Source organism: Lampris incognitus, chromosome 5 (genome assembly GCF_029633865.1).
Source record: "Lampris incognitus isolate fLamInc1 chromosome 5, fLamInc1.hap2, whole genome shotgun sequence".
NCBI lineage: Eukaryota > Metazoa > Chordata > Actinopteri > Lampriformes > Lampridae > Lampris > Lampris incognitus.
Window position 1 is genome coordinate 56,501,295 of NC_079215.1, and position 27,540 is coordinate 56,528,834.

Below are 27,540 nucleotides of genomic sequence, written 5' to 3' on the forward strand. Positions count from 1 at the left end.
CTGGAGGGCTTTTAATTTGAAATGGATACTTGAAGCTTGTACAGTGATGTAATTTTATCACTCATTCACATGGCATTCGGCAGACCAATGGTAACTAACTTCATAACTCAGAGACGCACTCAGTCAGTTCGCTACTAGCAGCTAGCTAGCTAGCTACCATGAGTACCGGTAAAAATCAGACGTTGCTTGAGAGTTTATTCGGAAGAGGTAGGGGAGATAAAAGGTCTAATGATGATGATGAGAACGCAGAGACAGCAGAGGCCGAGACAGAAAAAAAGAAAAAAAGAAAAAAGAAAGCTTCCTTTGATAGGAAGTATGATGAGTCGTACCTAAAATACGGCTTTATTGCGACTGGTGACTCGCATGCTCCGAGCCCCCTGTGTGTGATATGTGGAGGCAAGCTGTCTGATGAGGCAATGAAGCCCTCAAAAGTGCTTCGGCACCTTGAGTCCAAGCACCCTGCACTTAAAGACAAACCCGTGGAGTTGTCTGAGCGAAAACAACGCGAGCAAGTGGGACAGAAGCGCGTGCTGAGAGCCACCCCCTCGACACATGCTGCTGCTCTGAGAGCCTCGTACTTAGTGGCTAGCTGTGTTGCTAAGGCCAAGAAGCCTTTCACTGTCGGCGAAGACTTGATTCCGCCTGCTGCCAAGGAATTGTGCCGTGAACTGCTAGGGGAAGCTGCAGTTAACAAGGTGGCAAAGGTTCCTTTTTCAGCTACCACAGTTCCAAGGAGAACTGATGGAATAGCGGAGGATATAGATTCTACATCCTCCGCTATTTCATGAGTTGCAATGTTGTTATATGTATGTTATGTTAATGCGAGGAAAATATGCGCCGTGTGTCTAATATCCAAACGTTCCTTTAAATGTTATGATACTGTTGACTTATAAGCCTAACTTATATTCCGGTCGTTATCAACCCACCCCTGCCCCTCCCCCGATCCGCGGTGCAGAAAAGGTTGTGGACCTCTGGTCTAACACACTGGCCATGTAACTCCTATGTCTCATGGGTCTTGATGTCTTTAATTCCCCCATAAGACATAAAACATAGGCAAGTGCAGATGGAGGACGGGGGGGGGGGTGTCTTCTGGCTGTGGTTCCACTGAGTCAGGGGGCCCACTTTAAAGCCCATGTACTTTTGACTATATTACACTCCAATGACCTGTTGAAGAACCTTGATGTTTTGACAAAATGAGACGCGGAGGGGTCATATGAGAAAACATATTCATTTACGATTTATTCATTTGAGATATATATTTTCCGCAAAATTTAAAATAATTTCTCCGGCACTCTTTGTTGTGTGATGTCATCTGTCGGGCCCATCAGTCTGTCATTTATGATAGCAATCAGAGTAAACCAGAATTGCATGCCGACCGGTGAGAAAAACGTGTGCTGACAAAAAGTTTGCAAATCGTGTGCTGACAAGCTTTTATTTAAAAAAAAAAAGGAAAAAGTTTCAAGACAACTGCCAACTTTGGATGATTGTGCTCGCCAACTTGAGTATGGGGATTTCATGTTATATCTGTAGCCTACATCTTCCAGCGTCTCATTGCTATTCGCATCAGCTGAAGTATGCAGGGTAACTGTGCGGAAGTTAATGAAAAGCAAATTACTGTGTACTCTCCGTGACGTCTTTCAGTACTTCAAAGCCCCGGCCTTGCCTCCTTCTCTGGCGTGAAGCGAGATTAAAAAAGAAAGAAAGAGAAAGCTCAACAAAGGTGAAGTAGAGACACGCTTAACGTCTGGAACCCACTTACTGCCTGCCTGACTGCGTCTTGTCTAGCAGGACGTACTTCTCCTTCTTGTCACCTTCATCCCTCTGTCTGTCTTGTCTGCAGTAAATCAAGTCTGCTTTACTAACAGCTCAAGGTTACAAGTAGCAGAAGGCGAGTTGTTCACTCTTTCTTCGACAGCTCTCTTCGGCTAACTTTCCAGCTAGTTCTCTCTCTCTTGTCCTCTTCCTCGCCGTCTGTGTAGCGCCCTCTCTTTTCCGTCCTTTGGCTTGGTCTCATATTCTTAATCTTAAGAGTTATTTCTTTTCTAGTCAAGTCAGTTTTATTTGTATAGCCCAATATTACAAATTACAAATGTGTCTCAGTGGGCTTTACAGCAGCACAACATCCTGTCCTTAGACCGTCGCATCAGATCAGGAATCAGGAACACTTCATTTGTCATTTAATTTCATGCACTTGCGCACATGACATGAAAAGAAATGCAGTTTCAGCCCACAGCAGTGCACCACAAAGGCAAAAACACATACCCAAGAACTACCAAGGACTACCAAGGATATATGTGGTAGTTTGGACACACATATCCAAACTAAAAAAAAATAAAAAAAATAAAAAAAATCACTGTCCAAGGGAACGAATGCCAGCCCAGGATGACGGTTGGAACTGCCGGTCTGCATGAGCTAGCAGTTAGCTTAGCATATCCTGCTCCCGCGTCCTGTCGGACCACCATCGGTGTTTCCTTTTTGGGTGCAACCCCAGGCAGGGGCTGTGGTCCCCGGGCTCACCGGACAAAGCAGACCAAGCTCTCCCAGCCAGACACCCTCAACACACCTCCCCGCACTCCACACGACGACATCAAAAACACCACAGTCAACGCCAGGTGAGGCCGCCGCCAGACTGCTCTCGGTGTTATCGGAACTGCTGGTCTGCATGGGCTAGCAGTTACCTTAGCCTGCCCCGCTTCTGCGTCCCGTCAGACCGCCTTCGGTGTTACCTCCTCGGGTGCAGCTCCGGTCAGGGCCGTGGTCCCTGGGCCCACAGGATGCAGCAGACCAAGCTCTCCCAGCCGATCCAGCGCCAGCTGCCCAGCCATCAAATGAAGACAAAACTTAGACGTGGATAAAGAGACTGCATGGACGGTACTGGGTGAGGCCACTGCGAACATGAATTCGCGCCATCTTCAATGACACTACATCAGATAAGGAGCAACTCCCTAAAAAAAAAAACTTTAACAGGAAGAAAAAATAGGAAGAAACCTCAGGGAGTTTGACAGAGGAGGGATCTCTCCCCCAAGATGGACAACATGCAATGGATGTTGTCTTCACACAATTTACACAATATAACAGAGCCTATCACGGGGGTGCTTGTTCAGGAATGAGACTGGCCCTTGATTTACTTCTCTGATTGGGGAGTGTGGCTGGTTCTTTGTGTTTGTGCGTGCATATTGTTTTGTGCGTGTGTGTATGTCCATGCGCACGTGAGTGTGTATATGTGTTTTGGCACTGCAGAAAACATGCTTTAAAGAAGAGAGAAAGTGATTTGAAACCCTGAGGTTGAGAAAAACTGGAATTGATCTTTGAGCCACACAGAGAAGCCGTTGTATATGCCTGCACATCTCCCTTTCCGCCACCTTTTCTCTTCCTCTTGCAGAAAACTGGGAACTAAAACAAGGAATATAACCAAAGAAGTAAAAATAGAGTGCAAAAAAATCTCTAGTTGTTCACATCTTAAATTCTTATTGTTTTTGTGGAGAGCAAAAGAAACATTGCTTGACGTCCACACTGGTCATGCTGTGGTATGCTACCAGGTATCCTTCCCCGCTCAGCCAGTCACATTCAAGTCAAGTCAGATTCATTTGTGTAGCCCTACACCACGGGTTTGTCCCAGAGGGCTTACAGTTGCAACAGGTTATCCTTCTCACAACAGGCAACCCAGATAGCACCCAGATATGGGCCACTTCAGGCAATGATGCGGCACTGATGGTCTTCTTCTGGCCCTGACAAAACGGATGTGAGCCTGAAGTGGCCCACATGTATAATAGCAAATATGGCCCAAATATGCCAAATCAAACGTGGGTCTTTTTTTGGCAAAGATGCGGTGCTCTCGGCAGCATGTAATCTGGACGTGACCCTGAAGTGGCCCGTGTGATAAATGGTGAATATGGCCCAAATATCACAAGGCAAATATGGGCCACCTCTGGCAAATATGTGGCACATGCGCAAGGCTCAGCGTTTTTGGTTTTTACCGAAAAATACCCAGATTTTTAAACTGATTTTCACCCGGATTTTATGTTTCCACGGATCCAAAGGTTGTTCCTGTTCGTGCGAGGTTATGTAACAGTGTCCTCTTGTGGTGAAATTCGGCATGCTGGATTTGTTTGAAAAATAAAAACCGAAAACGCTGAGCCTTGCACATGCGGCATTGCTGTGGCTTGGTTCTGGCCCAGATCTGGCAAGCAGGAGCGGATCGCCCATGTGCCATCATTCCGCTCGGTATGTGGGCCGGGTGAAAGCGTCGGTGTGGGACGGGTCTGGGCCACAGCAATTTTGCTATGTGGAAAATAGAATACATCATGATATACATCACCGCTATCCTAGACCCTCTGTTTGGAATAAGGACAAATTGTGCATAACCCCGTGTAGGACGCATAGATTTACAAATATGCTACGCATGCTGTTGAGGTTTTGGGGTGTCGGCATATATTAATGTGGGAGCCTTTGCAAGCCACTACTGCCCAGAGACCATGCTTCTGTGTTGCTTCACAGAGATGCTTACATGCACTCTGATGTGGGGAGGGCCTGCGTTTCAGCCTTGATTACATACTTCTTACCCATTTCCCCCCGCCTCGCCCCCTTCACCCCACCCTCTTCGGTCATCCCCTTGTCCTCTGCTTCCCTCTCTCCATACCCCCTCCTCCTCCCTGCGTCTGTCTGCTCTGTTCAGTTCAGTTAAGACGGGCGACATACAGTCCTCAGAGGACAGGCTGCACGTCTTCCATCACTGCTAGAATCAATAGCACTCACTGCACCATGTGCAGCACAACACAACCCTGCTGTGGCATTTATAGGGGGGGACACTTTAGTGTGTGTGAGAGAGAGAGAGAGCGAGAGAGAGAGAAGGGTTTTTAAGTGTGTGTGTGTGTGTGTGTGTATTGAAAGTGGTTTTTCATGTTTTCTATGCATGCATTATGCAGACACACATCTATCATTGAATATTTCAAATAGAGTGGTTGCATGCTGGTTGCAATTATTTTTGAAATTACTTTGTGCCTATACCAACATGGTCCAGTGGCAGATTTTATACACACACACACACACACACACACACACACACACACACACACACACACACACACAGGGCTGCGTTCGAGCCTCGGGGTAGTCCAACCTTGGGGGTCGTCCTCTGTGTGGAGTTTGCATGTTCTCCCTGTGTCTGCATGGGTTTCCTCCCACAGTCCACACAATTGCAGTCCACACCGTGTGTGTGTGTGTGTGTGTGTGTGTGTGACATTATGTGAAAACCAATGCAGCTCTATGAAAGTGGAAGACCCTACTAGGCATGGGCCTTAAAACACTGAAAACAACGTTGGCAGACACTACTATGTTGTTACAACTCTGAAACGTTGTAACACATTTTTTTAGATACAATGTTGCAAGAGCTTTTTAAAGCAGCATCTTTGGTTGGTCCGTTGAGGGAGCAGTTCAGATGGTTGTGCTTTGCTGTAGTTTGTCATTTGATGGAGGAAAACATTTAGGTGCATGGATACAATCTTTGTTGCTCTAACTTACAGTTTCTATTTCTATTTCATCTATTTCTATTTCTAACTTTGCTCTTGTCCAGTTGGTGCACAATCACATGCCGCACAGTGTGACAATAGTATTGAAGATAGATATTGGAAAACACACTCATGCTTGCACAGACCCAGAACCAGACACAGGCCCAGAACCAGACACAGACCCCGACACAGAACCAGACACAGACCCAGACACAGGCACAGACCCAGACCCAGACACAGGCCCAGACACAGTTCTAGACACAGAACCAGACACAGAACCAGACACAGAACCAGACCAAGAAACAGATACAGACCCAGGGCAGGGTGAGTCTGGGCTGGGTCTGTTGCAGTAATGGCTCTGGGAGGGACAGACTGGATGGAACCTTGAGGCATGTCCAGGGCAAGGCGGGCTGTAGCCACTGTGGGGATGAAATGTGTCCAACTCATCATTTCCTGAAATAGGAGGGGGGGGGGGTATGTGGAGGTGGTGCAAGAGGAGGGGAGGGGTGGATCAGTATGATTCAAGGCCACACACACGCACACACACACACACACACACACACACACACAATTCCCTCCCCTATGGCTCATAAAAAGCTATTTAAGAGCTAAGTTGGAAAAAAGAGGTTTACAGTTTTCACTTGTCCATAGTTTGTAACAAGAAGATCTTGATTTTGATAGCCCCGTCCCTCTCTCACTTGCTCCCCATTTCGCCCGCCATCTCCCTCTTCATCTCTCTGCCTCCTTCTCAGGGAATTATGTTAAATGAATCCTGCCGCCCTGCGGATCACGTGTTTCTTCTACTATGAGGGCAGATTGAATTTTCTAACCTTGATTTGATTGGAAAATGTGGTGATGCGTCTTGCTGTGTGGCACAAAAATCAATCCCATCAATCACATCTCCACAAAGATGGGGGGAGCTGAAGCTAGTCAGTGAGACTGACACAGCGCCACTCGTCTTGGATCTGAGAACTGCATCTCAGCAGTGAGGTGGGGTTTCACCTGAAGAGATACATGTCTCCTTTTTGATATGAGACACCTTTATGTTTGATGATATTTGGTGACATGTTGCATGGTAACACACTGTACTACTACTCTCTACTACTACTACTACTACTTTCGGCTGCTCCCGTTAGGGGTCGCCACAGCGGATCATCCGTTTCCATCTCTTCCTGTCCTCTGCATCTTCCTCTGTCATACCAGCCGCCTGCATGTCCTCCCTCACCACATCCATAAACCTCCTCTTTGGCCTCCCTTTTTTGTGCCTCATAATTTTCCACAGAGTCCTACTCAACAATAACCATCAAAATGAGCAGCTATGAAAATGTTTATTATTTTGTTATTTTTGGAGTAGTCATTTTCAAAAAAACTACTCTGGCAATAACAATACTGAAAAGGACTTTTATTTGCATGTAAATCTTCAGTATGCAGTCCTAAATAAATCTATTTAAGAACTGTATTGATTCAGTGAAAATCAAAGAACGTTGAATCAGTTCATCTGGACACAACGTTTATTCACAGATACATTTCATCAATCATCTAATACCCCTTTTCCACTACACGGTACCAGCTCAACTCGACTCGACTTCTTCATTTTCCCTTACTGGAAAGTACCGGCGCTTTGGTAACTGTTACTTTTCTGGTGCCTCCTTTGTCGAGGTTAAAAAAAAAAAAAACTGGAGCGGGTACCAAAATCAGTGCAGACCAGCTACACTGAGGGGGTACTGTTATGGTAATGGAAAATGACACTGCGAGTTGAGTCGAGCCGGTACCATGTAATGGAAAAGTGACCGCTTCAGTCTCAACTGACTGCAGGTATACCCACCCTTATAAACAATACAGTGGTATAACGACCGGAACCAACCATCAGTTTCATATGCAAATTGCCGTGACCATTAGCTAGAGCTACAGTGGTCATGTGTACTATTCAAAGAGGATTAGGGAATAGTTGCAATCACAGCATTGTAAAATGGTGACAGACATGCTCTTAGTCCCCCCCTGGTTCAGGGATGGTCGTTCCCTCTTCACATCAATCAATCAAGTTGCATTTGATATAGCGCTTTTATATCTGCAACAGCCACTCAAAGCACTCAGCTCAATTTGTTACAGGGATAGATGGCATCTTTGACTCACCGTTCAAACCAGTGTTCCTCCCTATCAAGGATGTGCACATCCTCATCCTTGAAAGAGTGGGCAGTGGTCTGTAGACGGGTGTCCGTTTAGACTGAAGAGGTCACTTAGATGAGTGATGGAATGTATCGGTCAATAAATGTTGTGTCCAGATGAGCTGATCCAACCTTCTTTGACTTTCTTACCTGGATCATTGAGCATGCATCAAGGGTTCAGTGAAAGGTTTTTCTGGACATTTTTTTTTTTACCACCAGCCTGCGTCACTTGTTTCTATATATATAAAGCGAGAGTGTATGTTTGTATGTTCGCTTAAAACTCCAGAAATACTCATTGTACAACAAAAAGAAAGGTATCTTTAGAATGAGGACTTTCCAAGGATTGCACAGTTCGAAAAATATTTCAAAAACCAAGTAAAAAATTTGATTTATTTGCGAAATTGAGTTTATTTTGTGGCAATTTGTGGCAGCGGATTTGTGGCGATTAATATACGCATTGGCAAAGAAGCTTGATGAATGGATGGAAAATTATGACATTTGATCATTTTTGTTAATGACATTCATTTATTCGACATTCGTTTATCACACGTATCATATCATAAATTATCCTATATTTCATTATCGATTATATCGTAAAGATCATAACGTGTTGGTTGTTTTTGGTGAGAACATTTTCCACGGGCAACGCCGGGTTAACTCTGTTAGTCTAGTTTAGAACATGTGGAAACCAGTGGGATTCAACCAGCACGTCAGAAGACTTTCTGTTGCGCTGAATATGTGAAGCTCTTACCAGTAGATGTTTGGTATTTTCACTTAAATAAGTGACTAAAACGATTAATCGATTACATATTTCTAATTAATCAATTCTGTCAATTGACTAATCAGTTAATGAACTAATTGTTTCAGCATTAGTTTGATATTGGATTCTTTCTCACACGGTGATTTGTTTGCATTGAAATAACAGAAGCGATATAAGGAATCACGTGGCCCTCTCCTCAGCCTTTACCCAGACCTGGTATCTCTTATTTCTACCATCACACACTGTCCACATGGTGGCATACTTCACAATACAGACAGTCCAAAAGGGAAGTTTCCCCACTGCATCCAGTCTTCTCAGAGACCCTGTCTCTGCTCCTGACAGCCCTGCCGTTTCCTCTCTCATCCTGTCTGTCAGAAACGCTAGCTTGTCTCGTTCGCTGTCTCCCTTTCAAATTCGACACTCAGAACCAGAATATAGCCATAATATTTCTGCTCGAGATATACGATGATGTTCCATGACTTTTTGAAATTACACGCCTTCTTCCTTTGACACCTTACCCTCCCTGCCTGTTTCTGAGGTGCGAGAATATTTAGCTCGATTTTACTCGGCACATCATCTGGATTTCACTTTGCATTTTTATCCAATTCACTTGTGTGGAACATCAGCAGTGATTTGTTTTTATCTGTCTGGGTAACCTAAACAGCATTATCTCTTCTCTCCAGGCCATCACGCCGACACATTTATCCATTAATATGCACACACTGCACCACAGCCCTGATGGAAATATTGGCCATATCTCCCAAAGGCCACCATATTGTTCGACATGGCTGATGTTATCATTCATCAAACACACACACACACCATGCATAACAATAGGGATTGACCTTGGCTCTTGCCTCTCGGGAAGAGATGTTGGCCCCGCTGTAAAATGATAAGATTATTACTGCGATAATCGTGACTTTAGGTGATTGGTCAGCATTTGGGGTCTCTCTGCGGGAGCATGGCTAAGTAGCTGGTTGCCCCCAGTGACAAAGTAAAACCAGATTGGGTGATTAAGGCTAATTAGGAACAAGAGGGCATCCATGTGCACTTCTGTCACGTATTGATGGATGTGATCCTGTGCGTTTGTGCGTCTGTGTCTGGTCTTGTGTTTGTACATTCCTGCATTTTCCTTTGCTAATTAAAATACCACAGTTCTTCCTCCACGGGTGTACAGGAAGTGCACATAAGTGCAAGGCTTTGTGTCACTGTGTTACAGTGCTGCACTGCACACGCATGCATAATTGCCTCAGTGTGTTTGTGTGTCCTGGTGTCTGTGTACAACCATGTGCTGACGTTAATTAATTCCATGAACCCTTTTTAGAGAGTTAATGACCAGAAGGGGCTTTAGCCTTTGCTTGGCCACAATGGCTAAAAAAGAAGGGAGGGCTAAGGAGTAATTTGGGGCTTACTCGGGGGGGCTTAGGGCTCACTGGTGGGTGGGTTTAGGGCTGAGGTTGTGGTTCAGATTAGAGGGAGGTTTAGAGGGGAGGCAAGGAGGGTCTTTGTGGGAGGGACGGGGTGAGGAGAGCAGAGAGGATGAGGCACGATGAACTAATCATGGCATGTTTACTGGTCTGGCAGTCCGGCCCTGCGCAGGGGAGGCTTGGGGAGTCATTAGCCTGTGGCTCTGACGGTAATATTTTTGAAATACATATTAGCTTTTTATCTTTCAACCCACTCATACACCCATAACGACAACTAGACTGCCGGCATGGACTGGAAGAGTCAGAAGGGGACGGGCTCATTCTCACTCCACTGAGCCTTACAGGGAAATCTGAAGAGTCATCAGGAAAGGGCCCTCTAGACCAGGGCTGTAGTGAAGACAACACAACCATTTGACATCCATTTGAAAAGTCTCGTAACATGTTGAGAATCACATCTGTAAGTGTTCTCTCAATTTTGTAAAATTTTTTCGTTTTTTGTAATTTACCCCCCCCCTTTTTTCCCTCCCCAATTGTATCCGGGCAATTACCCCACTCTGCCGAGCCGTCCGGGTCGCTGCTCCACCCCCCTCTGCCGATCTGGGGAGGGTTGCAGACTACCGCATGTCTCCTCCAATACATGCGGAGTCGCCAGCTGCTTCTTTTCACCTGACAGTGAGGAGTTTCGCCAGGGGGACGTAGCTCGTGGGAGGATCACGCTATTCCCCCCAGTTCCCCCTCCCCCCTGAACAGGCGCCCCGACCGACCAGAGGAGGCCACGTACCCACATCCAGCTTCCCACCCGCAGACATGGCCAATTGTGTCTGTAGGGATGCCCAACCAAGCCGGAGGTCATACCGGGATTCGAACCAGCAATCCCCGTGTTGGTAGGCAACAGAATGGACCGCCACGCTACCCGGACGCCCAGTGTTCTCTCAAATTTGACAGGGCGACGAAACAACATGAGCTGCTTTAATTCTGTACTTTCGACTGACCATTTTGGGTTCCTTTGTTTGAAAAGACAGACGTCGCTGTAATTTTGACATGTTAAAGTCCGATTTTGTCCGCTAAGCTTTCCCTCCACATGTGGCCAGGAAGTAAATTAAGTTTTTTTTTTTTCAATCGCACCAGTTGATTTTCTGAGAGGTTCAATACTCCTGAACCATTTCATTCGATATTGCTCTTAAATAGGGCACAACCGGATCAAAAGTAAAACGGGACAAAAGTAACGCGGTGATTCTCTCGGAGCCCACGCCAGTATCTTGCATCAGCACATAAAGCACACAACACATAGCAGAACCGTGAACAATCTTCTGGATACGTCATACTCCCATGGAGTTCTACCGAGAAGCTGTTTTCAATCTTGAAAAATAAATTCACTCAAGCTGTCATTTCTTGTCAATGACAAGTTTTGTTTATTGTTTCATGCGTCATAGTCATGGTCATCTGACGGATTATTTGGTACCGAACTTTGCCGTGTCAGAGTTTTTCAGTATAGAAGTAAGTCAGGTTTAACTAAGTCAAGTCGGGGGATCCGGGTAGCATGGTGGTCTACTCTGTTGTCTACCAACACAGGGATTGCCGGTTCGATCCCTGTGTTACCTCCGGCTTGGTCAGGTGTCCCTACAGACACAATTGGCCGTGTCTGCGGGTGAGAAGCCGGACGTGGGCATGGGTCCTGGTCGCCGCACTAGCGCCTCCTCTGGTCGGTCGGGGCACCTGTTCAGGGGGGGGACTGGGGAGAACAGCGTGATCCTCCCACGTGCTACGCCCCCCTGGCGAAACTCCTCACTGTCAGGTGAAAAGAAGCGGCTGGCGACTCCACATGTATCGGAGGAGGCATGTGGTAGTCTGCAGCCCTCTGGATTGGCAGAGGGGGTGGAGCAGTGACTGGGGCAGCTTGGAAGAGTGGGGTAATTGGCCGCATACAATTGGGGGGGAAAAACGGGGGGGGGGAACTAAGTCAAGTTAATTGTATTTTTATAGCCCATTACCACAAATTACAAATGTGTCTCAGTGGTCTTTACAGCAACACAACATCCTGTCGTTAGACCCTCACATCAGATAAGGAACAACTCCCTCAAAAACCTTTAACAGGGAGAAAAAAATGGGGAGAAACCTCAGGGAGAGCAACAGAAGACGAAGAGAGACACTTTATTTTGTCATTGTACAGTTACAATGAATGTGTTCTCTGCATGTAACCCATCCTATTGTATAGGGGCAGTGGGCAACTGCAGCACCCGGAGACCAACTCCAGTTCTTCTTTCCATTGACTTGCTCAGGGGCAGAGGCAGGAGTATTAACCCTAACATGCGTGTCTTTTTGACGGTGGGAGGAAACCGGAGCACCCAGAGGAAACCCACGCAGACATGGGGAGAACATGCAAACTCCACATAGAAAGGACCTGGGATGGGCCTGGGGTTCGAACCCCGGACCTTCTTGCTGTGCGGCAGCAGTGCTAACCACTGGGTCACCGTGCTGCCTCCAAGGAGGGATTTCTCTTCAAAGATGGACGGATGTGCAATGGATGTTGTGTGTACAGACTAAAACACAATTTACCAAATACAACATTGAAAGAGGATAACAGAATTATAATGGAATTATAAGATATATGAAGAATATGATGAGGAGGATGCCAAGCAGTGTCCAGATGCCACCAGAACAGCCCAGGACCCGAGCCACTTGACCACCATCACTATGTAGACCTGACAGGAGGACAGACTTCACATGCACACAGGGGAGACCCACATCACCATTCACACACACACACACACACACAAGAAGAGAAAGAAGAAGACATTAGGAGAGAGAGAAAAGACAAGTGAGAGAAGAGAACAGTTTGCAATAGTCAATAATACTCAATGATCTCATCGGCAAAACAGGCCTTGGTAAATGCATTGACACAGAAACTGACCCACCATGTGGTACAGGTTGTGAAGTACTCCACTTAAAGGCAATTAATTGTAGGTTAGGGCAAAAAGATGAGTTTTAAGTTTGGATTTAAAGGAGTCAACAGACTCTGATTGTCTGACGGCAGCGAGCAGGTTATTCCACAAGAACAGGGCCCGATAGGAAAAGGCCCTGCCATCAGATGACTTCTTTTTGACTTTGGGTACACACAGGAGCCTTGTATTTTGGTGATGAGGAACACTTGATTGTTGATGTTTATCGTAAACCAACACATACTGATCAGTACTTAAGGTTTGACTCTCATCCACTGGAGCACAAACTAGGAGTTATCAGGACGCTGTACCACCAAGCTGACAATGTCCTAACCGACACAGCGGCTGGGGAAGGGGAGAAACCCCACATTAAACAGGCCCTGGTTAAAGTGTGGTTATCCTAACTGGGTGTTTGTCAAAGCCAGGAAGACGCCCAAACAGTGCACCAACTGATCGAAGAGCGGAGAAGGACAACAGCTCTCTAAGCATGAACCAGTGGTGATTTCCATATGTGGGGGGAGTGCCGGAACAGCCGAGACACACATTTGCCAAACACTGCATCTCAGTTGCTTTCAAACACCAAAACGCCAGTAGTTGGTCCACCCCAAGGACCGGGTCCCCCGGAACAAACAGAGCAATATAGTGTACACTGTTAAGTGCCAGGAGGATTGCTGTTACTTGTACATCGGGGAAACCAAACAGACACTGGCCAAGAGGAAGACACAACACAGGAGAGCTAACACGTCAGACCAGGACTCCACAGTCTACACCCATCTACAGGCCAGTGGCCACTCCGTCAAGGATGAGGATGTGCACATCCTTGATAGGGAGGAACGCTGGGTTGAACGGGGAGTCAAAGGGGCCATCTATGTGAAGAGGGAACGGCCATCCTTGAACTGGGGCGGGGGGGCTAAGAGTACATCTGTCACCAGCTTACAATGCCGTGATCGCAAACATTCCCAAATCTTCTGTGAATAGTACACATGGCCACTTTAACGCTAGTTAATGGTCATGACAATTAACATATGAGACCGATCATTGTTTTTGGTCATTATGCCATTATATTGTTTATAATAATAATAATAATAATACTCTTCTTTTTGCCTTATCTGGTTTTATTTCTTTGTAAAGTACTTTGTAACATTGTTTTAGAAAAGTGCTATATAAATAAAATTTATAAGGGTGGGGATTCCTGCAGTCAGTTGAGACTGAAGAGACCACTTATGCCCCTTTTCCACTACATGGTACTGGCTCAACTCGACTCGACTTGCTTCTGTGTCGTTTTCCATTACCGTAACAGTACCCCCCTCAGTGTACCCGTTCCAGTTTTTTTGGAACCTTGACAAAGGTGGTACCAGAAAAGTGGTAACAGTTACCAAAATGCCGGTACTTTCCAGTAATGGAAAATGGAAAAAGGGCGAGTTGAGTCGGCGTGAGCCGGTACCATGTAGTGGAAAAGGGGCATTAGATGAGTGATGAAACGTTTCTCTCAATACACGTTGTGTCCAGATGAACCGATTTAGCTTTCTTTGAATGCTTATTACTCTATTAACTAAAGTTCATAGCCTTAGTTAACTGTCAATTAACTGTTAGTTAATGAGTATTATTGCATTAACTCATTTTGATTAATATACCCTTACTAATGTTGTCGAAGTGTTACCAATTCGACAACATTAGTACACATATCCTCTGATGTGGTCACGCTGAGGCAGAGCACACACACAACTAAAGCATTATTTGAAAATGTGCATAGGAGGAGCGCCACTAAAACCAACTCCTAGGTAGGCCCTTTAAACAGAACTTCCACTGCCGGCATGTGAAGTTTTACTCTTCAGGTAAACCATCGTAATGATATGGGCTGATTAGTCTTCTATGTAAATAAACTGCTACAGCAAAACGCATTGCCAGTTAATTAGCTAATACATACAAGATGTATGTATGTATATATGTGTCTGTGTATGTATGTATTGTTTTCCTCTTCTACAGTAGTGTGCGTTCCTTCCCCCACCTCTCAGCTCGAGGACACATAGGAAGCTAGCTACCAGCCAGAACGGGTTGTCTGGCTCTCTGGGGAGGAATATGATTTCAACCTCGGGGACTCGGGTCACTGGCATGAGGGGCCACACCGCCTGTTTCTATTTCCCTTCCTTATCCTCCCACCTTTGTTTTCCCTCCCCCCCCGCCATCTTCCACCCCTTCTCTGTGCCCTAATGCTTTGCAGATGCTTCGAAAACCAAGCCCCTAAAAATGTAGCCAAAAATAGCTGCCTGTAGTTGTTGAGCACAACAAGCTAAATGGCTAACTTCTTATTTGCCTTGTCCGCACAATGTTTACAATATGCTATGCTTCAAAATGAGGTAGCCTTAGTGCTAACTAGCTGCTGTTTGCTAGTACAGCTAATGTGCTTGTCATGACTAATGTTTGCTCGTTTCCTGTATTGTTGCAGTCTGTTAATTGTCGGTTGTCGGGGATTTGATTCTAAGTGTGGCAGCAAATACCTAATGCTATGCCAGTGACCTCTTACACACCTACGTGATATGTAAAAGTGAACCTTTGGTTTTCTGGCTTCACGCCACAACAGCCGAAGCACATTTTAAACAGTCTCTTTTTTTATGGAGTTTTAACCAAGGGCCGAAACAACTGTATGCTTTATCAGTGGGTCTGACCATTCATCAGACCAGGCGGCCCTTAAGAAGCAGTGCACCCCAGCTTTGGTTTAGTCCACTAATGTCTGGGATACTGCACATTTACAGATGAAAACAAACAGTAGCACCGGCAGCCGTAATCCTGTACGCACCGTGCGTACATTTTTTAATGATTTTGTTCCTTTTTTTTTTTTTTGCCACTCACGCCGTTTGAGACAAATACATTTGAAGGCCGATGATTGGTGTTAACGTCACTGCCTAATAGCACACGCACGGTGTATACAGATCCCTGTATGCATGGTGCGTAAAGGATTACGGCTGCCGGCGCCACTGAAAACACAAACCTGCTTACGCTTTCGTCAGCATCCTGATTTGGAATTGTTTATAGAGCTTCAGGGTCATATTTGTCTCTCAAATCAAGCACCGTAGGAACAGTTTTACTGGCTTCCCAGGAGTTGGTTACGGTAAAGTTGTTTCAATCATTGCTGCATTTTTCTCTTTTTTTTCCCCTAAACGTCCTCTGCCCTTCAACACTATCATCTAAGCCCTATCTGTGGCTTCTGACTGCAAACCCAGGAGCTTCCAAGGCTTTGAAAAGGCCCAGGTGGCATTTGAAAAGTGAGCATCTGTTGAGGCTGCTAGCTAGCATCTAGCAAGGCTGTGGGAGAGGCCTCTCCACCTTTCAACCTCCATCCCTGCTCCTCTGTTAACCCCGCCACACCGCAGAGTGCTCACAGGCTGTTAGACCTCTGCAAAATCATCAACGCTATGAAGGAATGGGTTCATTGCACAGTGGTGCTTTATGCTGGGAGCTTGCATGAATGAAATAAAATGGCATGAGTTAATAGCAGTAATTTAATGGAGTTGAAAGATTTTAATTGGAAATCACCCTAATTTTGGAGCGACTTGCTTTTGATCCATACTTAGATATTCATAGTTTTCAAACATAAAAGAAAAAACTTTTTCAAGGCATTGTTTTTAAACTATTTTAAGGCTTCTCATCAATAAATGATGACTGAAAGTACAATAAAAGACAATTTCAAGTCATAATATTTCCTGAACTATAAATGTCATGAGTAATGAAGGATAGATTCTCTTGGAAGATTTGGACACGAGCAGAAGTTGGTCGAGTGTCAGCATCATACAGATGAGAACACAGACATTAAAATGTGAAACAATCTCTGACCACTGCCCAGCTGTTACTGACGTATTTAATGTAACTGCAGCAAAGCTAGAGAAAAGACAAACACCCTGGCAGATATCCTGCTCGCTCTCAGGCTTGGACAGTCCAGAGCATACTTTCCATTGAAAAATATCCAGACAACCCAAAACAACTCGCAGAGGTCATTTTTCATTGGGCTGGGTTTTATCCATTTCCCCATATATACAGTACTAAGAGTCATCTGTTCAACATGGCTCGAGGTGGCTAGGCGTGGACGAAGGTCAAGGCCCCATCTCTCTGTGCTCCACTTTGGAAACAATGGAGGGTACTTTTGGTCAGTAGCACACAGAGACCTCGCTAGTGTGGTCCACATGAAAGACCTCATTCATCTGCTCCCGCCACTCACAAAGAGACATAGAGATCTGATCACAGGGACGTGGACGAAGAGGGAGAGGGAAAGAGAAAAACATTGGCGAGGATGATGACACCACAGCCTCAGTGTGGAAGAAACTGTCATGTGTTAAATGGGACATGTAGATAGAGTTAGGGACCATAAACTGGTCTCTGGACTGTATGTGTGTATTTGCATGTATGAGTGAGTGTGTGTTGCTTGCAAACATGCGTGCGTATGCGCGTATATGTCTTCGTGCTTGTGTGAACATTTGTGTGTGTTTGCAAATGCTGGATTTCCCCCTGTGGTGTAGTTGTGTGTGCTTATGTGCTCATTTAAAACCTCCATGTATGCATATCATGCATATCAGAGATAACCAAGGAGAACCATTTCATTAACCTCACACAGCAATAGGCCACTGCATTCTCCTTGACCATCAGCCACCTTGGCACTGCAGTATAATATTATGAGCCTTTTAGTGCTGCAGCACACCTGAGAGGAGAGGTTCAGCGCTGATGAAATGGCCCGCATCACTGCGGCCAGCGAGATGAAGTGTACCCAATCAGGGATGGTTACATAACATGTCCTACCTGGGTGGTTCATGCTTGACCCCCATAGCTGTAAGGGGCCATTCTCAATCACTGACACAACTGTGGGCAGCACATTTGCATAGATCACTCATGCACATACACAGGAAAGCCTGCATTTCATTAAAACAACACATCAGCACAGCAACAAATACACAAAGATCAACACATCCCACAGCAGTCTCTAGGGATGTCCACTGACGCCCGCTGCATTGTGCGGCTTATGTCAAGCCACCGCATATTTCAGTTTTAATTTGGCTCCATGGAGTCCCTCGACCCCCAGCCCCTGTACACTGTCTGTCTGTGTGTTTACATTGGTGTCTACACAATGTGGTCAATTTAAAGTTTTAAGCCACTTTTCTTGGCTGAAAGGAGAGATTGATAGAGACATTGTTAAATTGCTATGTGCAATTCTATCTGAATCTTCACCTCTATTGTCCAGTGATGTGAATAACAGCAACAGATGAAAGCAAGACAAACTAATTCAAACAGAAAGGCTGTGGCTACACAGCATGTTTGCAGCCTCTGCAGGTTTCCAACGCCCTTGCTCTATGTTGTGAAAAGTGATCGTTGCATAGCTCACTGAGGAACGTGAGTGCAGGTCAAGCTTTTTTTTGAGGGGGGGTATAAAACGACGACAACAACAACAACAACAAAAGCTCAGACCATGCCTGTTTTATTTTTTTTTTTTTTCAATGTACAAATCTTGGGTTAGGTTAGGTTTGGTGTAGATTGTTTACTTGAGTTCAATCACCACCACTCGACAAACCTCTGCCGATATTTACAAGTCATATTATTCTTCAACGGAAAGCAAACACATTTTTCGTAATATTTTGGAAACCAAAATATTAGGAAAAAGCAACTTTAAGACAGACCCAGGGGAGAAGGTTCTGGAAGGATCTGGTGTTTCAGAAGTTGTTCAGCGTTCTATATGATGGCGGTGTCTAAAATCCAAACAGTAACTGCGACGTTAGGCTGCAGTTTTCATGGCTGCAGCCGTCCCACTGCAGGATGACTCCACCAGATCAGATGCCATACTGGTTCTCATCATCCTGTCACGACACTAGAAGGACAACACTGATTCTGAAGGGAGACTGGGAGAGAGAGGAGGATGGAGAGAGAGGAGGAGACAATTGAGCGTGGACCCAGAGGAGGAGGGTGAACGGGGGTGATGATAGAAAAAAAGACTAGGCTGCATTTCCGTTTCATTCTAACCAATTCATATTCCTATTTTTCACCTCAGATAATACTCTTCTGAGTGTAAAAGTCCCTCTTGACAAGGGCAGACATGGGGCAGCCCTTCCATATTTGCACCCCCCCCCCCGACACACACACTCTGCTCTGTGCTCCTGCAATCACCAACCCTAGCTTAGCCTTGTAGCATAATCCAATTAAAATCCATTAAGCAGGACGTCTTATGTTGATCCTCCCTCCCTCAGTTAAGAGGCAGAGGCCACTTTTTTTTCTTTCCCAGGCTGAAGGAGGAGTGGGAGGAGGAGGAGGAGAATGGTGGTACCGTGTTAGGGTCACGTGACTAATTTGTGTCTGTAACAAGGAGTGCCACGAGTGGGCCAAACTCATCCCCTCCCTCCACAGCTCTCCCTCTCCTTCTCTTCCTCATACGCAAGCATCTATCTGTCAGTGCACAGGCCAAGTGTATGCGTCTGTTTGATTTTGTGTGTATGTGTGTGTGTAACCACAATGCTTGTGGTCAATGCGGTATAGGAAGTTCAGACAGCCTATGCAGTGACCGCCGGCTGTACTGTTGGCTGACCGGCATCCACTGATACTGACTGACCATGTCCTTTCTGTGTTGCTTCTTCCTCAGGGACTATGGCTCCAAGCGCAAGTCAGGTAAGTCACCTGTTTTGGCTTTCCCCTCACCTCATGCTCTCATTTCATTCTTAATTTATTTCACCCATTCACTCTCTCACCTCTCGTTTCACCTTGTTGGTCACATTAAACTGCTCTCTGAGCTTCAAATGGGTAGTTTGTCTGTGTGTGTATGTGTGTTTTATAATTGCATATATATATATATATATATACACATACATATATATATATATATACATACATACACACACACACACACACACACATATATATACATATACACACACACACACACACACATATATATATATATATATATTATGTATATCGCATGCTGTACAGTATGACTTCCAAACCCTTGTCTGTGATTGTGTGAGTCGTCTCTCTGTCACATCTCCAGCATGTCATCAGCGTGTGTGTTCATCCCACTGCAAGATGCTGACTTGCGGAGGAGTACACAACACTGCCGGGCACTCTGTCTGGCCATAGCGTTACGCATGCAGCTTTGGGTGGGGTTCTGAAATTGACTGATAGTTTGTTCTAATGTGGAAATAGAGTCACTGACACACATCTTGATCTGGAGAGAGTGTCGTAACAGGCTGTGAAGAGAAGAGAAGAGGGAGTCTAGAGACTTGGGAAGGATTCCTGGCAGCATCCTGAGCAGATCTTCTAGGCAGGGCTTGTCATTAGACACATGCGCAGCACTCTTGATGTTGTAATATCAAGGAGAAGAGAATGACTTCCAGTTGTGAACAGAGATGTTCTGGAGCGTGTGTGTGTCTACGAGGAAGACTCTTAACAGTGTTGTAACGTCCTGGATTTTATAAAGGTAAACAATGATTCTGTTACTTTCGTCGGATGCCAGCCAAATGCTATGGTGGGGGGGGGGGGGGATGGAAGAAGCATGCTCCTCTTGGGAAATTCAACATTGCTCCCAACTTGTGGATTCAGAGCAGTAGGCCACTGGGCCGACTCGGTTGTTTGACTGTAAGACCATTCATGCATTCCCTATCATCTTTTAAAGCCTTATTTCAAGCCTGATTAACCCTCTTAACATGTTTGCATGAGTGTGTAGCTGCCAAGGCTATTAGTTACAGTATAGCTGCTGAGCATTAGCTTTGTCATGTGCAAATCTGTAGTTTGTGAGCCTCAGGCATCTCTGTGTTTCAGGCTGCTGTGACTACGGATGTATTTGGAAACATCGGTTATACTTCTTATGAATAATGAAGAAAGAACAGAAAATTGTTTGTGGCTGAAAAAATAATGCTGTTCACCAGTATGGCTAAAAGACCCAATTTTGGAACTATTCATGTATTTGCTTGTTTTCAAGGATTTTCTCCCATTCCTCCCAATGTGGCATCACCAGTTCTCTGTTACTCTTAAGGGTCCACCATTGCATGTCCCCTGCAGAGGTTTGGTAGGGCGTAGTCCTCGGTTTTAGGAACACTCTTGGCTAGCAAACAACCTGGGGTTGAGGAGAAGAAACATGTTTGAATGTGTGTAAATGGGTTTTGATCATAAATGGGTTGCAACAGACAAGGGTTTCTCAACGGGGGTGGTGCCGCCCCCCAGCCAGTGTGCAGAAGATGATGGGGGAGGGGGGTGCTATTGGGTGCAAATGGCAATTCATTTTAACTGACACCAGTGCTTTGAAGTGGACCAGTACTCACTAGTACACACACTGCACAGGTGTTACATTGAAACTGGTCTGCTGTCAGATTTGGTGAGCTTTCGGCAACAACGCTCTCGAGAAGCCAAGCTGCTTGCTTGACACGAACACTTCACATAGGGTATCGATACTACGCTGGGCTTGTCTTGTGGCTCAGCGCTGCTGCAGTTTTCAAAGTTTGCACTTTGTCTTAGCTGTCATTTTATATTTTCCCATCTTTATCAACATTTATTTCAAAATATTAATGATGTTCAATCCTAACTAATTAAAAAAGATTTTTTTAATTGTTGTTTTCCCATAAAAAGTATATCTCATTGAATGAAAGAAAAGATGCAAGGCACACATTGAAAAAAACAGCAACGCTGAGACAGAAAAAGAGTGCTTCCTATGCACCTACTAAGTTTGTATTTGTTTCAGTACGCGAGAAAATTTTACAGTACGTACGTAGTTTCGAGATATGGTTTGAAATTCTGTTTGCCATCTTATATATTTTTTTATTTTCAATAAATTGAACAAATTAATTCCATAGAGCTACTGTGACAGTCATGATGCAGCCCCGCTATTGGTTAAATTAGAGCATTACAATGATATCTATGGTGCTAGTGCCTCAACTCACAGCATACCTGCAACCCCCCACTGGTCTCACTTCGTTCATACTTACACTCTTATTATTTTTTCCTGCCAAAATACAGGAAACAAAGCCTCTGACACTCAACTTTTTAAGACCCCACTCTCTGGGTGAAATACACCCAATTTCTTAAGGTTGGCAAGTAATGTGGCCCAATGTCTGGGTTTGGGATGGACAGTGCAGTTTTGAACTTGGTTATCCTGTGTCCGGGCAGACCCCTTGCTGCTTAATTCTAAGCAGTTTACTTGGAATCAGATAAATCTAATAGAATTATTGCATCCTGATATGGGTTGGAAATAAACCCCCAAAAATATGCACGGTCCAAAATTCACAAAATGTAGTCTGCACTTCACCAAAATAAAAAACAACAAGAACAAAAGAAGAAAAAAATAACACTTGGTCTTAAAGATAATTTAAAATTTTAAAAATCCATACAATTGCCATTGCTTTTCTTTTTGCAACCAAATCTTCTGTTTGGTGTTTTTTATTTTTATGTTCCTCGCTCATTTTCAGGTTGTGGTTGATGACTAGCGGCGACTGCTTTGGTTGTTTAATAAACTGATCAAGAATGATTCTGATTGATGGTTCGCTGTGCATGCAGAGTCTGCAGGTCACTCATTGGCTACAAAATCTGTGTATCCAAGAACCCTTAAACCAAAGTAAACTATGTCATATCAGATAGACTTCTCCTGTAGATTAGTCATGAAAAATGAGAACCGTGCGATTTTTCCTTTTGTATCAAACAGCAAAACCTTTTAGCATGAGGTGTTTGAGTTTATTTGCCTTACTTCACATCACACGTCCTGTGGTGTGACTACTGCGCATGTGCACATCGTGATGTTGATGCTGACCTGGCATAGGGGCAGCAAGTAGAAAAGAGAAGGGGGCCAAGAACTGAACTTTGAGGGACACCACAACTCAGTTGAGCCATTGAGGAGGTAGAGTTACCCAGAACAACAGAAAAAGTTCTGTTGGTGAGGTGAGAGCGTAATAAGATTAGAGCTGAGCCTTTGATACCAACCCAAGTATCTAAGAGACGTAAGATGATATTGTGATCGAGTGTGTCATATATTTCATAGTTTTTTTTTCTGCGACTAAGTGACCAATAAAAACTTGGTCGATTGAGGACTCTCATCGACTAACGTTTGGTCGACTATTAGGGGGCAGCCCTCGCAATTACATCCACAACATTCCTCTAAATAATTTGATTTCTAGTATACCTATAATTCAGGCAGATAAACCACCATTTGTTCATTTCTGTAACTCATAATTGTGTCAGTTAACCCAAAGTCTTTGGGACATTGGCCAGTTGGATGCTGCTTCACTGCTTCTGTGATCTCTTCTTATGTCCCAGAGTAATGTGAAAATCTGTCAAGTATCTTTACCCTTTTACACAGTTTAATGAAAATGATAGTATACTTTTGAAAGAGTGAAAAATGAAGATGCACAAGCCGACTCACAATGAATGACTTAATATATTCACTATATCACAGGATATGATGCATTCAGTACCCCATGTCTTCCCTATACAAAGAACGAGAGTTAACCATTGTCATGCAAAGCGAAGCTCCATGGAAACGAAATGAACTTTTGTCTTTGCAAAACCTGAATTAAATCAGTGTTATTTTCTGTTCAGTAAAACTAGAATTATTGACTTTACGTCATCTAGATTATATCTCACGGTTGTCTTGAAGGAGAGGATTACAGTGATTATACCACTGTATATATCTGGTGTGTTGTATTTGTCCTGCTGCCGTCATTATATATCCCTTAAAACATGTCTTTGAAGACTCCACTTCGAGGGTTTTCACTAATCGTTACAATCCCCTCCATTATCCACAGAGTAATTGCAGAGCTAAAATATGAAGTAACACTGCAGCTCTCCCGTTACCATTGCAGCCATAGCTGTTTTCACGTTAAATGTTTACACTTCCCGCTGTATTATTTCCCCGTTGCGAAAGCAGCCTGTTCGACTTCCTTAAGCCTAAGGCTGCCAAAGTTTGTACTGCACCAGATTCCAGAGGGTCTTAACAGCTAAGTTATCTCAAAATAAGGAATATAGTCTTTTGACAAAGTTACCAGTGTCAAGATTTTTTGTTTCAAACAACAAAACAGTAAAGTGAAATGATCTTCCTTCATTTACTGATCCTTTTAAATATTTGTGGGCAACAGCCTTTAAAAGCAAGATGAAATATTTCATTAAAAGGAAATCAAACCCTTCATCTTGCTTAGTTTACTAGGTAGTACAAGATTTTTTTTTTTTTTTTGCGCTGAGTGCTGGGCTTGTGTCCAGGCCCAGGAGTTTTAGGGGTTCTGACTCTCTGCCCCTTTCCTACCCCAGGAGAGGGCTTATTATCCTGCATGTGAGGGCCAGATGTAGATGAAAAGGGGCGGGGGTGACTAAAAGACACGTGATGGGCAGGAGCTAGTTTGTTTCCATGGCACCACAGAGAAGATTTCAGACTGACTACTTCTGTTTACTTGAGCGCTGAGGACGGGAGGTTAGTGGATGGAGTCCAATAGCAAAGGACAGCCCTGAGATAGAGGAGCAAGGGTGTGTATGTGTGTGTGTGTGGGGGGGGGGGTAAGGATATGTGTATGCATTTTTTTTTTTTTTTGGTGTGTTTTGTTTACCCACAGCATTAAAGTGGCCATAACGTACTCATTCCAGCTCTATATATTTTTATTCTGGAGCTCTACTAGAGTAGCTTTGCATGATTTACAGTTAAAACAATTCTTATTTATCTTATACCGGCCCTTTATGCAGCCCCTCAGTTCATCCTCTGTCTGAAACAAGCTGTTGGAGCTTGTTTTGGCTGTCTATTTAAGCCCCTCCTCCCTAAAAGCCCGACACATTCTTCTGATTGGCCAACTTCTGGAAGCCTGACGAGAGGAAGCAGTCAGGGCTTTTAGCACCGCCTCATCTGCAGGGGGAAACGGCGCTCAATGGGGCAACAAGAGGTCGATACAACACCGGTGTAGAAGGCTCCGTAAGCAAAGTATAAACCTACTAAGTAACATAATTTATTGTTCTTGATTGGCAATGACAACTTCTTAAATCCAGCCGTACATGTTTGAGCCTGAAGATGATCCGGAATATGAGAGTGGACAGCACGAACATCCGCAGCAACAAAGATTACAGCGGGACGTCTCTGATAAATATTACATTCCTTACCTGCTTATTGTGTGACATAACGGTGGATTTGGTCTTTTAATCACAAGCTGTATCTAAAAATCTTTCTATATATGCCCCTGTTAATTGGTGTACATGTGGAAAATGCACCAAAATGCTGACTGAAGTGGAAAACGTCTCCATTCCATCCAAACCGCTTATCCTTACCCAGGGTTGTGGGGTTTCTGGAGCCTATCCCAGCAGTCATTGGGCAGCAGGCGGGGAGATGCCCTGGACAGGCTGCTAGGCCATCACAGGTTACACGTTTTCCACACCCTGTGGAAAACGTCTGCTGTCGGCAAATAACAAAGGTTACACAGCTAGTAGACTGGTGGCCTGTCAAGGGTGACTCCCGCCTGCCACCCAATGACTGCTGGGATAGGCTCCGGCATCCCCGCGACCCTGAAGAGATAAGCGGTTTGGATAATGGATGGATGGGTGGACATAGCTCTTAAATAAAATGTTAATGTGCTTTCGCCAAACGACTGTGTAGTATCTCCCTTCATCATCAGTTATTTGTATGCTGGAGTACATTAAATGCAAATAATACTACTCAAGTAAACTGTTTTGCAAGAACATGTACATACTACATTTACCAAGAAGACCGTAGTTTGATAGACTTTTGGTTTGGAATATCTTCGCTTGAGCGTAACTGCATTTAGTATCATAAAAAGTATGGTTGATTGCTTATTATTTGAAAAAAACATGTTTGAGGGATGGTGTTACTTATCCTCAGCCGTTGTGAAAATAACGCCACGATTTTGAGCAGGTATGGTTGAAATAAAGGCATATATCTGACTTCTCAGTGCACGGCTGTATTGTTTTGAGCAAATTGCCGTTAGCTCCCTGAATAACTCGGGCTTCACTGTACACGCCCACTGTCTGCACTGAAACTGCATGCGCACGCCATTTGGTCCGATTATCAATACAAGATAAACATTTCACTGATCTAATATTACTTACAGCTTGACTCCTCAACGAGGCCCTTTACAGACGGATCAGCCCCATATATTTAGCACTAGCCTAGCCAAAACTTCAGCTTCATACTGGCTTTGTTGAGGAAGGAGTGCTCTGTTTAGTGGCGTGAATAAACATGCTGGCATATGGCTGTTGTAGTCCCGAAAAAAGAAACTATCCAATGTTGTCTGGTGCTTTCTTCTTTAAGAAAACCCAACATTGAACTGTGCCCTTCTTCAGGAAGCAGTCCTCAGTAAAATGAACGGGACATAAACGGTTGGGGTTGTACTGCTGAGAAAGTGGTAACAAATATACATGCTTTTTGGAGTTTTACCCCATTTTCTCCCCAGTTGTACCCAGCCAACTACCACATGCCTCCTCCAATACATGTGGAGTTGCCAGACGCTTCTTTTCACCTGACAGTGAGGAGTTTCACCAGGGGGACGTAGCGCGTGGGAGGATCACACTGTTCTCCCCAGTTCACCCTCCCCCCTGAGCAGGGGCCACAGCCGACCAGAGGAGGCGCTAGTGCAGCGACCAGGACACATACCCACATCCGGCTTCCCACTCGCAGACACAGCCAACTGTGTCTGTAGGGACGCCCGACCAAGCCGGGTGGTAACACAGGGATTCGAACCGGTGATCCCCGTGTTGGTAGACAACGGACTAGACCGCCACGTTACCTGGATGCCCCAGTAAAAAAATAAGTTTAACCACGGATTCTTCATGTTGTCTTCCTTCGGAAGTCCATACAAAAGGAATTTGCCTTTGCACCGAAGAAAACGGTGTCTTCTCGACACTATGATATGTACTAACCAAACTCTTTCCAGTGTTGCACCAAAATCCGTGACCCTTCTGCTCTATTGGGAGCGGGTCAAACTAGTCGCTACACGGGCATTATGTAGATGTGTTAAATAGTGATGTAGAGAAGTAACGGAAGAAAACGCTGGACTACAAACGAGGCATTTCAGGCAGTGTTTTCTGTCTGACAGAATAACTCCCTTTGGCGTGGACTTTGGGCTTTGTAACCCAGCAGATGTTTTTCACATGCACCTCCCAGCTATGCAAAACATTAAAGGAAAAAACCCAAACAGCATGATATGATGATATGACCTCTTTAACAACAGTACTGATTGTGAGGGAATTGGACTCTTATTTACCTTTTGGTTGTACCATGAGAGGTATGTAGTGAGTTTGTCCTTGGTTAAAGCGCCACACAGAAAGCCTTCAGCGTTACGAATTCTAAACATGCAAGTGCAGAGCAAACAGTTCAACAGACTGCGGTCACATTATGCCGTTGGAAGTTACAGGAAAGTGAGTATTGATTGAAAGCCTGTTGGAACTGATGGCCATTCCTCGCCTTTCAACAACAAGGCTTCGAGAAAATATTTTCTTATGTATCTAGCATTGTTTTCTGAAGGACGGTGGGGTCTGCAATGTGTGTTGTTTGCCGTTTCTTGTATCTGTGGAACCACGTGAGACAGGGAGCAGCTCCTGGTGTAAGGGAATGGGAGAGCGAGAGAGTTCGCCAAGAAAGATGGACATAAAGCACAGAAAAGGGGAGCGTACATGAATAGACGGAGAGAGAATCGAGAGAGAGGTGTGGTGAAGAGAAAACAAGGCGCAGGACAGTGTAAGAGTGAGTGATTCACAACAGAAAAAGCTGGGAAGAGATAGCGTTGAGCGTTAAGTGGGATA

The 27,540-nt window shown here is 44.7% G+C and overlaps 1 protein-coding gene across 1 annotated transcript in view; it reads left to right on the plus strand.

The window, feature by feature from the left end:
• sh3pxd2aa (SH3 and PX domains 2Aa) overlaps positions 1 to 27,540 on the plus strand; it is a 193,069-nt gene that overhangs the window by 77,942 nt on the left and 87,587 nt on the right. Inside the window, exon 6 of the mRNA XM_056279980.1 lies at positions 19,412 to 19,437. Coding sequence (XP_056135955.1) covers positions 19,412 to 19,437 — 26 coding nt within the window. The remainder of the gene's footprint in view (positions 1 to 19,411; positions 19,438 to 27,540) is intronic.